The 12,162-nt window shown below is 52.6% G+C and overlaps 1 protein-coding gene across 1 annotated transcript in view; it reads left to right on the forward strand.

Moving 5' to 3' along the window:
• Positions 1-12,162, forward strand: part of PLXNA2 (plexin A2) — a 196,859-nt gene that overhangs the window by 13,064 nt on the left and 171,633 nt on the right. Inside the window, exon 2 of the mRNA XM_087827861.1 lies at positions 10,752-12,019. Coding sequence (XP_087683987.1) covers positions 10,787-12,019 — 1,233 coding nt within the window. The 5' untranslated portion in view covers positions 10,752-10,786. The remainder of the gene's footprint in view (positions 1-10,751; positions 12,020-12,162) is intronic.

A 12,162-nucleotide genomic window follows, 5' to 3' on the forward strand; every position in this document is an offset into this window, starting at 1 on the left:
AGACGATGCCCTTGAACAGTGTTTCTCCAAAAACAGAAATGCGAGGCATTTGGTGTTTATTCAGAGCTGCAGAGTTTACAAGAAACACTTTCACATCCATTATCTCAGTGGTTCTCGCCACAAACCTGCGAGGTGTCCTTTTCTAGCCGAGGAAGCTGAGGCTCCCCGAAAGGTTAAATAATAACATGTTCAAGGTCATCAAATTGGAAAGTGCAAGACTTGAGCCCAGGTTTGTCTCTGAAGCCCAACGTCTACTCTGTGCACCCACCGCCGGGCTGCAGGCACCGCACTGAGTCTGGCTTTGTAAATGAGCCCTGTTTTGAAAATTTCCTGGGGAGTGTCACCGCACCCCACTCTGCTCTCGACCACTTCGTGCTGTGGACTGACCGTTTATTATTACATGCTTTTATGTGACCTACGATGTTACACGCTCTGTGGCTTTGGAGCTCTCCCGCCGAGGCTTTTCCCGCACAGGCCCTGTCTGCACCGGACAGGCTTCAAAGGCAGGGCTGGTACCTTCCCATCTTTCTCCCACCTCTCTGCCCAGCCAAGGATATTGCTCTCCAGCCAGTGAGTTCCAGAGGAACAATATGCAGGATCCTTCCAGAACAGTTCACCCCCTTCCTCCTTCACTTCCGCCAGAGGTCAGTTACGACAAATCGCCGAGCTGAGTGTAGTAGTTCAAACCGTGTCTCAGGTCAGGCCAGCAGTTAAGAAAAGGCAATGAGTAGCCCCGTCTCCCTTCCCCTCTGCTCCCCATGGTTCAAACCAGGCAAAAGGCACTGGGCTAGCCCAGCACAGGGTGCTGAAGAGCATGGGGTATTGTCCCTACCCACTAAGAGCCTCCAATGCAATGGGGAGATAGGACATAGTCACCTAACGTACGAGAGGCAACTCTGCAATGTAACATGTGCTAGAAACAGCAGTTTCTCATTGACTCTGAAGGAGATGTGGGTGATTGGGGGCGTGCAGGGCCTAGAGTCTTCAGGAGGCTTTAAAGGATGGGTGGGGTTTGAATAGGCAAAACTGAAAGTGGAGATAGGTGTTTCAAGGAGAGGGGACCACAGAGGTGAAACCATGCAAGGTGTTCTGGGGACTCAACAAATGAACCAGTGTGTTGGGAGTGGAGTCATCCTGGGAGAGATGGGAAGGGAGGCAGAGAAAGACAGAAGAGCCAGCTTGGGAAGGACATGAACTTGGGTGCTTAGCAGTCCAGTCTTGAGTCTATCTGGGCAACAGAAGCTGCTTCCATGGGCAGATGTCACACTGGCCATGTGCCTGCCAAAGGTAGACAAGAAGACAGACACAAGAAATGAAGCAGTGCCAGGCACACCTAGTAGGGTACCCACAGCTGCCAGTGGCTTCCACCAGGGTCGCTCCTAGCCGACCGTTCCTATGACAGTCTTACGTGCACCATTTTCAGGGAGGCAACACCAGACTCGCTGGTCGAGAGGCCCACCCTTTCCAACTTGGGAATCCTGACTTGTAGAAATGGACAGTGTTAAACAGTGTGCCTTGGTCTGGTACTAACGGCTGCTTTCCCTGACGGGAAGATGAAGCAGCATGGTGGCTGTGCTCTTTGCCCCTAGACGGCTCCAGGGACCCGCATGGGAGCCCCTGGAAGCAGAAAGGCAGGAGGGTCTGGGGACTTCTGGAGGCCATTAAGTTTGTCTTCAAGAGGAGACAGACAAGGAGAGCTTCTGGAGAAAGTGAGTGAGGTGTGGGGCCAGTCCACTGCCTGGGAGCTGAGATGAATGCCTGGTGTTTTGTTTGAATTTTTTCTCCCCCCCCTTATTTCCCTCCCTTCCCCTCCCACTGCTGTGAACTGGAGCTGTGTCTTTATTCTTTGAAAACATTACGGTGGTTAATGGGAGCATAATATGCCATTATGTGGAGTGACTGTAATTTATTTAACGATTTAGTTGGGCACTTTCTACCCTGTGGTCTGCTCTCCTGCCGTTTCTTCCTCAAACGCCCCGGCTCAGCCGTGGACAGTGAGGACGCGTGAGAAGGCAGGAGCTGCGTCTCTGGGCTCCCCGGAAAGGTCGCTGGAATGTCTCTGAGAGGTGGCTGCCAGCTAGCAACCCTCTCGCCTCCAGACACCCCTGGATTCCACCTTGTAACACATAACTCGACCCACACCGCCCACACCCTCAGCCCTGCTACGTTACCAAAGTGGGAGCCTCAAGTTTTGACCTTTAAAATAAAGCACTTGCCAAGCCTTACTTAACATTCTAGTGAGCCTTTCCAGACCAGAGATAAGAGGGTTTGGCTGAAAAATAAATGCTGACTATCAAGGCAACGTGGAATCGTGGGGATAGCATGAGCTCCAGAAAGTTCTGTGTCGCAGCAGAATGATACTAGTCCAGTTACCCACCTTCCTGAGAGTCTGTTTTTCTATCTGTGAAATGGGGACAATAATTCCCATCTTGCAAGATAATCACAAAATGTTTCCTTGCGTTTGCAAAGAATCTTGCCCAGTGGGCCACGGAGCAGGTAGTGCGTAATATTCATTCTTTTTGTTATAGAAACTAGTGTGAGTCGCTGTTGTTCTGTTTCTCATGCTTTTAGGGTATGAGGTCTCCTAACATGAAATTGAACCGGACTTAGCAAAGCCACATACCCCCACTTTTATTCTTCAGCCTGATTTTGGAAGGAGCCTGGGCATTCCTTTTCCTGTTCTTTAATCCCATAATGCCTACCAGACAGCAACCCCCCTACTAAGATGGTTTAAGCAGGGTCTGGCTTAGAGTCGGGGGGGAAGTGGGGTGACCTTTCTGAGCCTTCCATAGCGCCCAGAGCAGGCTCACTCCCAGGGCCGGCTGCTCCTTGCCTCAGAGCCCTGCTAACCTGCAGACATTCTTCCTGCCCCAGGGTGAGGTAGCACGGTCAGGCCAGGCTGCCCTCCTCTGTGGCTGTTCTGTCCCCCACAGGTGGGTGAAGAGAGCGGAGCCCAGGGAAGGAGGAGGGGGCAGGGTGGCGGGGAAGGCAGCTGCTTGAAATTGATTGCTCTTGTAGTTTAGTTTATACCCTGGGCTCTCTCAGCGCGGCCCGGGTGGCGACCTTTAGATAATAAAGGGAATTCTGGGAGATTTCTGACAGGCCCATGACATATGGGGGAGGTCTGCAGGGTCAGGCATGTATCTCCCTGCTCCTGGCCCCAGGGTAATGAATCTTGTTTTGACTTTGCAAAGCCAGCGGGGCCAGTGCCCCCTCCCCTGCGCCACCCCTCCAGTGAGTGTGCGTCTTTGGAGCCCTTCATAATTCAGGGAGACAACTCCAAACTTTTACAGCCTGTGAGAGGACAGAACAAACACTGGTAAGGCCCTGCGAGAGCCGGTGCGGTTTCCAGGGCTCCAGCAGAGCCCACTGGGAGTCTTGGGGGGGGGGAAGTAACAGAAAACCCTTCCTAGCATGAAAAGGCCGTGGTCTGGGACAGGCGGGAGCAGGAGCTGGGGTGGGATTGGAGGGACATTGCTCGTTGAGAGTCACAAAATATCCCGTAAGGTTCTTGGGGTCTGGGAAGTGACACACTGACTCTTCTGGGCAGGAGCAAAGGAACAGGGCAGGGAAGACAGAAAGGCTAGAACCCCTCTGCAGGGCAAGCCGAAGCCTAATAGCACGGGGATAAAACCAGGAGAGGCAGAGCAAGCAGGTTCTCTGGGCCGCAGTGTTCAGCTGGCGAAAGAGGAAGCCAGTTGTGGCCGCCCTGGTCCTCACACAGATGGTGAGACATCTACCTCTCCAAGCGCCTTGGCCCCAAGGTGGCTCAGACCCAGGCCCTGGGCACAAGCATGCGTGCTAACACGTGCACGCACACCCCCCTTTCCTGTAAAAGAGCAGTCCCTGAGCCAAGATGCTTGAGTGCGCTGTTCCCCCCTGCTCTGCTAGTCTGCCGGGGCTGTTGTAACCCAGAACCACGGGCGGGTGGCTTACATAACGGAAATGTATTGTCCACAGTTCTGAAGGCAAGAAATCAGGGTGTCAGCAGGGTGGGCTCCTCCTGAGGGCTGGGGAAAGGATCTGTCGCAGCCGCCATCCTTGGCTTGGAGGTGCCATCTTCTCCCTGCGTCTCTTCACATCTTCTTCCCTCTGTGACTCTCTGTCTCTGTGTCCAAATTTCCTTTTTTATAAGGACAACAGTCATTTGCATTACAGCCCACCCTGGTGACCTCATTTTAACTTGATTTCCTCTTTAAAAACCCTATTTCCAAATGCAGTCGTATTCTGAGGTACTGGGGGTTAGGGCTTGCACACCGGAATTTGGGGGAGCACAATTCAGCCCGTAACACCTGCCATCCTCCCTTTCTTGCCAACACCTCTGCCCATCATGGAGGCTAAGAGGTGGAGTCCATCGCTGGCCTGGGCTCACGTGGGTTCAAGGGCCTGTTGCCAGAGCGGAGAGCCACACGCAGCTCCAGTCACCAGGCCCTCACTGCTGAGCAGGACTGTCAGGGCCTCCCGGAGTTTCCTTCTCTCTCTTACTGCTCGGTTATTGGAGATCAGATCTGGCTTCTCCGCCTATAAAAAGGATTGCATATAAAGACAAGCAGGGGGCCTCTCTTCTCACAGTGAGAGAAGGAGACTGGATAGAAATTGTCACAAGTTATGTTGACACACATGGGGGGGGGGCATGGTACCATCCGGTTCACCTTCTCTGGGAAGGATGCCAAGAGGGCCCGTGGGCAGAGGCCCGTTTTCCTCCCGTCTCCCCTCGCCTGCCTTCTCCCTCGCTCCCGGGCGTGGTATCGCCACTTAGCTTCGCATAACGGCGCAGAGTCTGGGGGAAAATGACATTCGGTTAATGAAGCCAACGCAGCTGGTATGGCCGTGACATCTACACTGTTCCTTTGGTCCCCTTACTTTCTGTAGGAAATTCTCCCTCTCCCCACCCCACCTCCGTTTCCATTTAAATCGTGTGCATAAAATACGCTAATAACAATCTTGGTGTCTGTGCATGAGTGACAGCTGGAATAAGAAAAAGACTAATCGTACCTCCTGCAGCCCCGTCACATGGAGATTAAATGAGTCTCTCTCCCTCCCTCCCCCCTCGACACCCCTCCCCCACTCTCTCCTCTCGCTCACGGTCTCTCCTCAGTGAGAATCTTGGGCATTTGAATAATAATATTATAGATGCCATCAGGGTGACAGTGGGGAAAAATCAGCTCAAACCCATGATTATTCCTTCAATCTAATAATTATTTAAATACCAGATAACTCCTTTCACTCTAATTGAGGCCTTTCAGCTGCCGGCATTTCCCTGGGGCCTTAGCGTTCGCCCTCTCGCTCACCTTGTGCTACTGACGTGCCTGGACTACCTCCGAGGTCCATGTTAGACAGGGACACTTGGAATGTTTGCATGTACAACCATGCAAATGACATTATGTCAGGTCCTTCGGGGTCATTCCACCCTCAGGGGACAATCTGGGGCCCCATAATCTCACATTTAGACATTTTATCCTCAAAGACATCTTAAAAGCAAAAGAAGCCTTCTGAAGTCATTGGGACCTGTCCCCTGCCTCTGGGTAAACTTATTCCTAGACAGCTGTCAGGAACATTCACGCTCAGAAAATTCCATAATCTCCTTGGCTCTCTGCCCCAGGGATCCTCTCCAGAATGGACGTTCCCCCTTAATATCTAACTTGAGTCCCTTCTGCTGCAGTTCTAACTCTCTGGGGAGAAGAGGCTTCCTGTGCTTGGACTCCACTTGACTTGCCTGTGAGGCTGTCTATAACCCAGAGGGATGTGGTGCAGGACACCACAGCCCCCAAGCCACAGCAAGGTTCCGTTCCTGCATGTGGTGACTGCCTGGGCCTGCCTGGGCCTTCGAGTACATCCCAGTCCCAGGAGGTCATTCTCCCCAGCACAGAGGGAGCTGTTCTGAGAGCATCTCTTTCCTTCCCTCTGCTCCTTAATTCCACATGCACCTCTTTAGGTCTGCCCTGTGCACCACCTACCTGTCCAGGCCCTGAGCCAGGCTCACATCTGCCCATCACGGAGCCACCTCCATTAAAGGCACCTTCTTTCCCCAAGCAGAGCAGGCTCGAGGCAGAACATAACTGACTTTCAGGACCCTTTTGCCTGTGACAAAGGCAGTGCTGGACTTTTTGCAGAGCTCTGATTGCAGCCTGTCTCTGACTCATTGGGGGTTACTTTGGGCAATTTGTTTCCTTTCCGTAGGTTTTGGTTTCTTCATCTAAAAAGTCATGGATTGTAGTAACCTATCATGTCCTTCAACATTGGTCCTGACTCGCACTTTAAAGGTGCTACTGATTGGAAAGGAGAGCTGAGGGAGAGAATGGACCTCCCTCTGCCATAGGAGAGGGAGAAGGGTGGGTGAATTCCTAGTGCGGCCGCTCACCCCTCGGCCTCACAGCCCTCCTTGCCATGCTTACTGTTCTCTCACCATCTGTCTCCTCGAGATCCTGGCTGTGTGAGCCACTCAGTAGGTGCAGTCACAATACTAGGTACCTGTTACTGCTGTTGTTATGAAAAGTGTCCTAGCCAGGATGGTGCTGGTGACGGTGGTGGCACTGAAGGTGATGATAGTGATGATAGAATGGAGACAGTGCTGCTGGTGGAGCTACAGATGGCTCCAAGGGTGTGAGATCTACTATCATGAACTTTGACTCTATTTGGCAAAATCTTATCCCGACTCTAGATCTTCGTCCTACCAGCTCCTTTTGCAATAAGAGGCCAGGTGAAAGCATGTGTGCCCGGGTTGCCTGGAAAAGGCCACAGAGCGAGTCGGCAGGGTGGAGAATCCTGGGCTGAGCTGAACTGGAAATGCCTGATTGTCATTTCCTCCCTGCTTTGCCACTGACGCCCGCAGCAGCTGATCAGGAAGGTATTAGATGCCTCCACTGGCTGCCACCGACACCTGCCTCCTGAATCCTGATCGGGGAGATGGTGTCATCAGGCCCTCCAGATAAAATATTTAGTGACATTTGCTTCCCAAATAGGCAAGCATGGCCTCTGCTTGGCATTGGGAGTGCTAGGAGTAAGATGTCCTGGGAAGCTCCACAGACAGGGCAAGGGTCCCAGAGCCACACGTCCTGGTTTGAGACTTGGGGTGAGAGAGAGGCAAGCTGGTAGGAGAACAGAGACTAGACAAGCTTTGGCTCTTGAGAATGCATGTGATGAAGTGACTTCATGAACTAGACACAGAGAGAAGTGGTGGTAAAACGGAGGCATCATAAAGTGGAAACTCCTGAGGCTGACAATAGCAGAAAATTGAAGTTCGGAGAAAATGATAGGTGTGCAAAGTCATAGGCATATGTTTACTGGTTCCTACCAAATTGAGGATGAATAGTTTATTCTAGACAGATCACGGAATAGATGGAGGTGAAGAGCCGGAAATATTGACAAATAAATTACTACTAATAAAGACCAGTGTATTGTGAACACTTAAAATGGGCCAGACATTGTTCTAAGTGCTTTGTATGTATTAACTGACTTCACCATAATAATCCTATGAGGCAGATGCTGGTACTAATCCGATTTTATGTAGATAGTGAGATAGCATCACGGAATGGCTAAGGACCTTGACCAAGTTTACATAGCTATCCAAGCATAGAAGTTCAGAGTTAATGCATTTAACTATTGTGATACACGGCTTCTCATCAGAGGCCCAAAGGTGAATGCCCATCCCCCTTTCTCTGAACGTGAATAAGAGACTTGATCCTTGCAAGCTGGGCCTTGCTTTGCAGCAGCTACCTAATTACATCAGCCTTGGCATGGAGAGACAGAGACCCTCAGCTTGTTGTTGAAGTCAGTTGTCCTTGTGAAAGCCACACTGCTAAGGTAGAGTGTGAGCCTTCCTCGCCACCCCCGCTCTGCAGGAGACCATGCCACCTCTTGACTCCATTCTGCCAGTACCTGCTGCTCCCAGATGGGCGACCCTTGAGCCCCATGGAGTGAATTCGCTTGGCTGGTCACCAAGAACAGTCTGCCTCAAAGTGGATGTTGATTGTGGAATAAGAGGAAAACAGGCCAACTGTAGTGGTCTTCTGAGAATTCCTACCTAACCAGCTTTATCAGGTAGGAGGGAAGGACCTCAGCAGTTATTTCAGCCACAGACTCTAGAAGCCTCAAGGTATTATTTCATCTTACAAACTGGCTAATGCAAACATCTTTTATTTTAAAATCAAGAAATAGGCTCAAGGAGATGCTAGACCAGTCTAAAGCCATATGACTCATGGCTAATACAGGTAGGATTTGAATAAAAAGTTCCCAAGTTCCCCCATGACTTCATGTCTTCTGGCCACCAGGCCAATGTTCCCATTCATAGTTCAATTCTCAGGATCCTGCACCTCCACCAACTTCCCTGCAGGCAGCAGAGACTTTTGTTGGGACTTGGGCAATAGTATGACAGAGAAGATCACTTCAGAGCTATTCTCTTTCCTTTAACACATGCTTCCCAGTTTGAACCCCATCACTAGGTTGGGAGGAGCTAAGGATCAAAGTTCTACCCACAGTGTTCATTGCAATGGATAGGAAGAATCTGAGCAAGAAAAGAAATCAGGAGCTCTGGCAGGATTCCTGAAGTGTGGTCTCCTGGGGAGGCTTTAATGAAAATAACAACTAGCAGAAGCTGAGCACTCACTGTGTGCCGGCCACCAGACTAAGAGTTTTCCCTGCATTATCTCATTTATTCTCATGACAAACACAGAGGTCGGCACTGAAATTATCCCCATTGTACCAGAAGGGGAGATGAGATTTGATTTGCCCAAGGTCCCAAATTTATTTCCAAACTCCTCCGAACAACAAAGCCACTCACTATTCAAACTGTGTCTCTGAGGGATGCTGAGTAGGGAGGTGAGATGGTTGATAACCTCACACTGTGTCCTTTGATATGATCTTTGCTACCAGCACCTTCTTCCTGTAGCAATGGGCTAAACATACATGTGCATTATGTTGTGTAGAAGGCAGGAGTGTGCTGTCTACCAGCTCAGTGTGAGTGTCTCAGAGAGTACTTTCTAGAAGGCAAACCCTTAGCGCAGCGTGGTGACAGCTATTTTCCTCGCTGCCCTCCCCCAGCTGAGACGGGGACATGCCCGGAATGGCCCCCTGCAGCGCCCTGTCCAGCAGGGAATGTGAGGATTCTGTTATTTCCTTTTGCAGCTCCTCTTGAGGAATTCACGTCCTGCTACCGGCCCCAGGACATAGCTAAAAATAACCTCTGGGTTTCAAACCGAAAGCTGTCCGAGGCTTTGCCGGTGGGTGCGGGCGTGGGGCCGGAAGGGCTGAGCTGGAGTCCCTGAGGTCAGCCGGGGCCTCACGCTGCCGGTGCCTTCCTCTTTCCAAGGAAGCCTGGGCCTCGTGGGTCACCCAGGCCCCCGGCGGAGCCTGGTTGGAGGAGAGTAGTCAGGCCGGCCTGCCTCTGGCACTGCGAAGGCTGTTAGGCCCAAGACCCAAGCTTGGAGGGAAGGAAGAAGAGTTTCTAAAGATATAGAGCAAAAACAGTGTGATTCCCAGGGTGGCGTCTGTTCTGATTCTAACCCAGTCCAGCCAGACTGGAGGGTGGGAGGAGACAGGACCCCGCTAAGCTGCCTTGGAGCCAGTTCTCCATCCTTGGCCAGGGTGTGTCCATTTCTGTCGCCTTGCTGCCCAGAATTGTCTGGACTTGTCTGAGAAAGGTGCCAGGCAATTTGTCCAGCTAGAGAAAAGATTTCTCTGCTAGAAGGCTCAACGTGCAGCCTCCTCCTAATGCTGCCCTTTCCCACACTAGTCAGGAGCAGCACTGTCAGTGATGGGATGGGCTCCTCTCTCTCACCTTGGCCCAGAAGCTCTCCACAGGAGCCCCACTTTGCTCCCTGGGCAGCTTCCTTGGAAAACAGAAGAGCTTTAGGGCCTGGGGGTCTGGAGGGAGGGGAAGGAACAAAGGAGTCAGGGCAAAAGACCCAGCTCATGTAGGGCAGGCTGAGGCCTGGGGTGACTTCATGGATCCTTAAATAATCTCGAGGCCCCAGAAGTAGCTAGAATGAGACTGACCCTCAACTTGCCTCCCTTTGCCCCTCCCCGCATTTTCCAAACCCAGAACTCTTGTCCAGGCGGCTGACGCTGTACTCAGATGTCCCTTCCCCCTTAGCAAGGAAGAGGCCCCCACCTGCAGAGAAGCAGAAGTTGAAGCAATGTCTTCAGGTCCTGGCAGCCCCCTCACTGGGTGGCAGTGACTGATATCCTCTTGTCCCATAGAAGAGTGAGTGGGGGGTGTCTGCCCATCTCCCTGGGTCTGTTCAGGCTTCTGAATGGCACCCATGACAATCCCAGGCTAATTGGCCCCAGCATATCGCCATTGTCTAACAAGTTGGAACAGCTAACATCAGGGACTCTTCTTTCTAGAGACAACGAGGCTGAGGGGAGATTTCCACTTGACGGGGAGAGGACAGACGTGACGCCTGGGAGGGAAGACTGGCTTTAGTCCCAAGCCAGGCATCCACTGGTCGGGTGAACTTGAACAGTCTTTTAACCTCAGAGAGATAAAAATGATGTCTTAAGAGACCAGAAATAGAGATGCTTTATAAAGTAAAAGAAAGGATTTCACAGCGTAAAGGCTGGAGACCAAAATAGATAACAGGATTCCCTGAAAAGTCCAAGAAGGAGAAAGTATGTTAAAAATAGAAAAACTGAAATACGGGAGGAGGAGACTCCAAGCTAGCCAGGGCTGGGACTCCAGGTCAAGCAATGCGATTCACTCCTCTCAGGACCGGTTTTCCGTCTGTCTGACCTCCCTGCTTTGTGTTTTCCAGAACCATGTGAGGGCCGACCCAGGAGGGTGGCGTGGATGAGCGCTCAGAGGATCTGCCTCCTCTTGCTTGCCCTGCTCAGCATGGAACAGAGGAGGCCCTGGCCACGGGCCGCAGATGTTGACAGCTGGTCTGTGGTCTTGCTCTCAGTGGTCTGGGTGCTGCTGGCCCCCCCGGCAGCCAGCATGCCTCAGTTCAGCACCTTCCACTCTGAGAACCGAGACTGGACCTTCAACCACTTGACTGTCCACCGAGGGACCGGGGCAGTGTACGTCGGGGCCATTAATCGGGTCTACAAGCTCACGGGCAACCTGACCATCCAGGTGGCTCACAAGACTGGGCCGCTAGAGGACAACAAGTCCTGTTACCCGCCGCTCATTGTACAGCCCTGCAGCGAGGTGCTCACCCTCACCAACAACGTCAACAAGCTGCTGATCATCGACTACCCCGAGAACCGCCTGCTGGCCTGCGGGAGCCTCTACCAGGGGGTGTGCAAGCTGCTGCGGCTGGACGACCTCTTCATCTTGGTGGAGCCGTCCCACAAGAAGGAGCACTACCTGTCCAGCGTCAACAAGACGGGCACCATGTACGGAGTGATCGTGCGCTCCGACGGGCAGGACGGCAAGCTCTTCATCGGCACCGCCGTGGACGGCAAGCAGGATTACTTCCCCACCCTGTCCAGCAGGAAGCTGCCCCGGGACCCCGAGTCCTCTGCCATGCTCGACTACGAGCTGCACAGCGATTTTGTCTCTTCCCTCATCAAGATCCCCTCCGACACCCTGGCCCTGGTCTCCCACTTTGACATCTTCTACATCTACGGCTTCGCCAGTGGGGGTTTCGTCTACTTCCTCACTGTCCAGCCTGAGACCCCCGAGGGTGTGGCCATCAACTCGGCTGGAGACCTTTTCTATACCTCGCGCATCGTGAGGCTCTGCAAGAATGACCCCAAGTTCCACTCCTATGTGTCCCTGCCTTTTGGTTGCACTCGAGCTGGGGTGGAATACCGCCTCCTGCAGGCCGCTTACCTGGCCAAGCCCGGGGACTCCCTGGCCCAGGCCTTTAACATCAGCAGCCAGGATGACGTGCTCTTTGCCATCTTCTCCAAAGGGCAGAAGCAGTACCACCACCCGCCCGATGACTCTGCCCTCTGTGCCTTCCCCATCCGAGCCATCAACCTGCAGATCAAGGAGCGCCTGCAGTCCTGCTACCAGGGCGAGGGCAACCTGGAGCTCAACTGGCTGCTGGGGAAGGACGTCCAGTGCACCAAGGCGGTAAGGAGGCACTCCCCTCGCTCTGCTCCTGATCTGGAGCTCGAGCTCCGACTGTCCTGTGCTCACTTGCACACCCTGCCCCCGACCACAAAGGGCCTGAAATGAGAGAGGTTTTCAGGTTCACGTTAGCAGGTGATAACCAA

Source organism: Miniopterus natalensis, chromosome 19 (genome assembly GCF_054644295.1).
Source record: "Miniopterus natalensis isolate mMinNat1 chromosome 19, mMinNat1.hap1, whole genome shotgun sequence".
Taxonomy (NCBI): Eukaryota; Metazoa; Chordata; class Mammalia; order Chiroptera; family Miniopteridae; genus Miniopterus; species Miniopterus natalensis.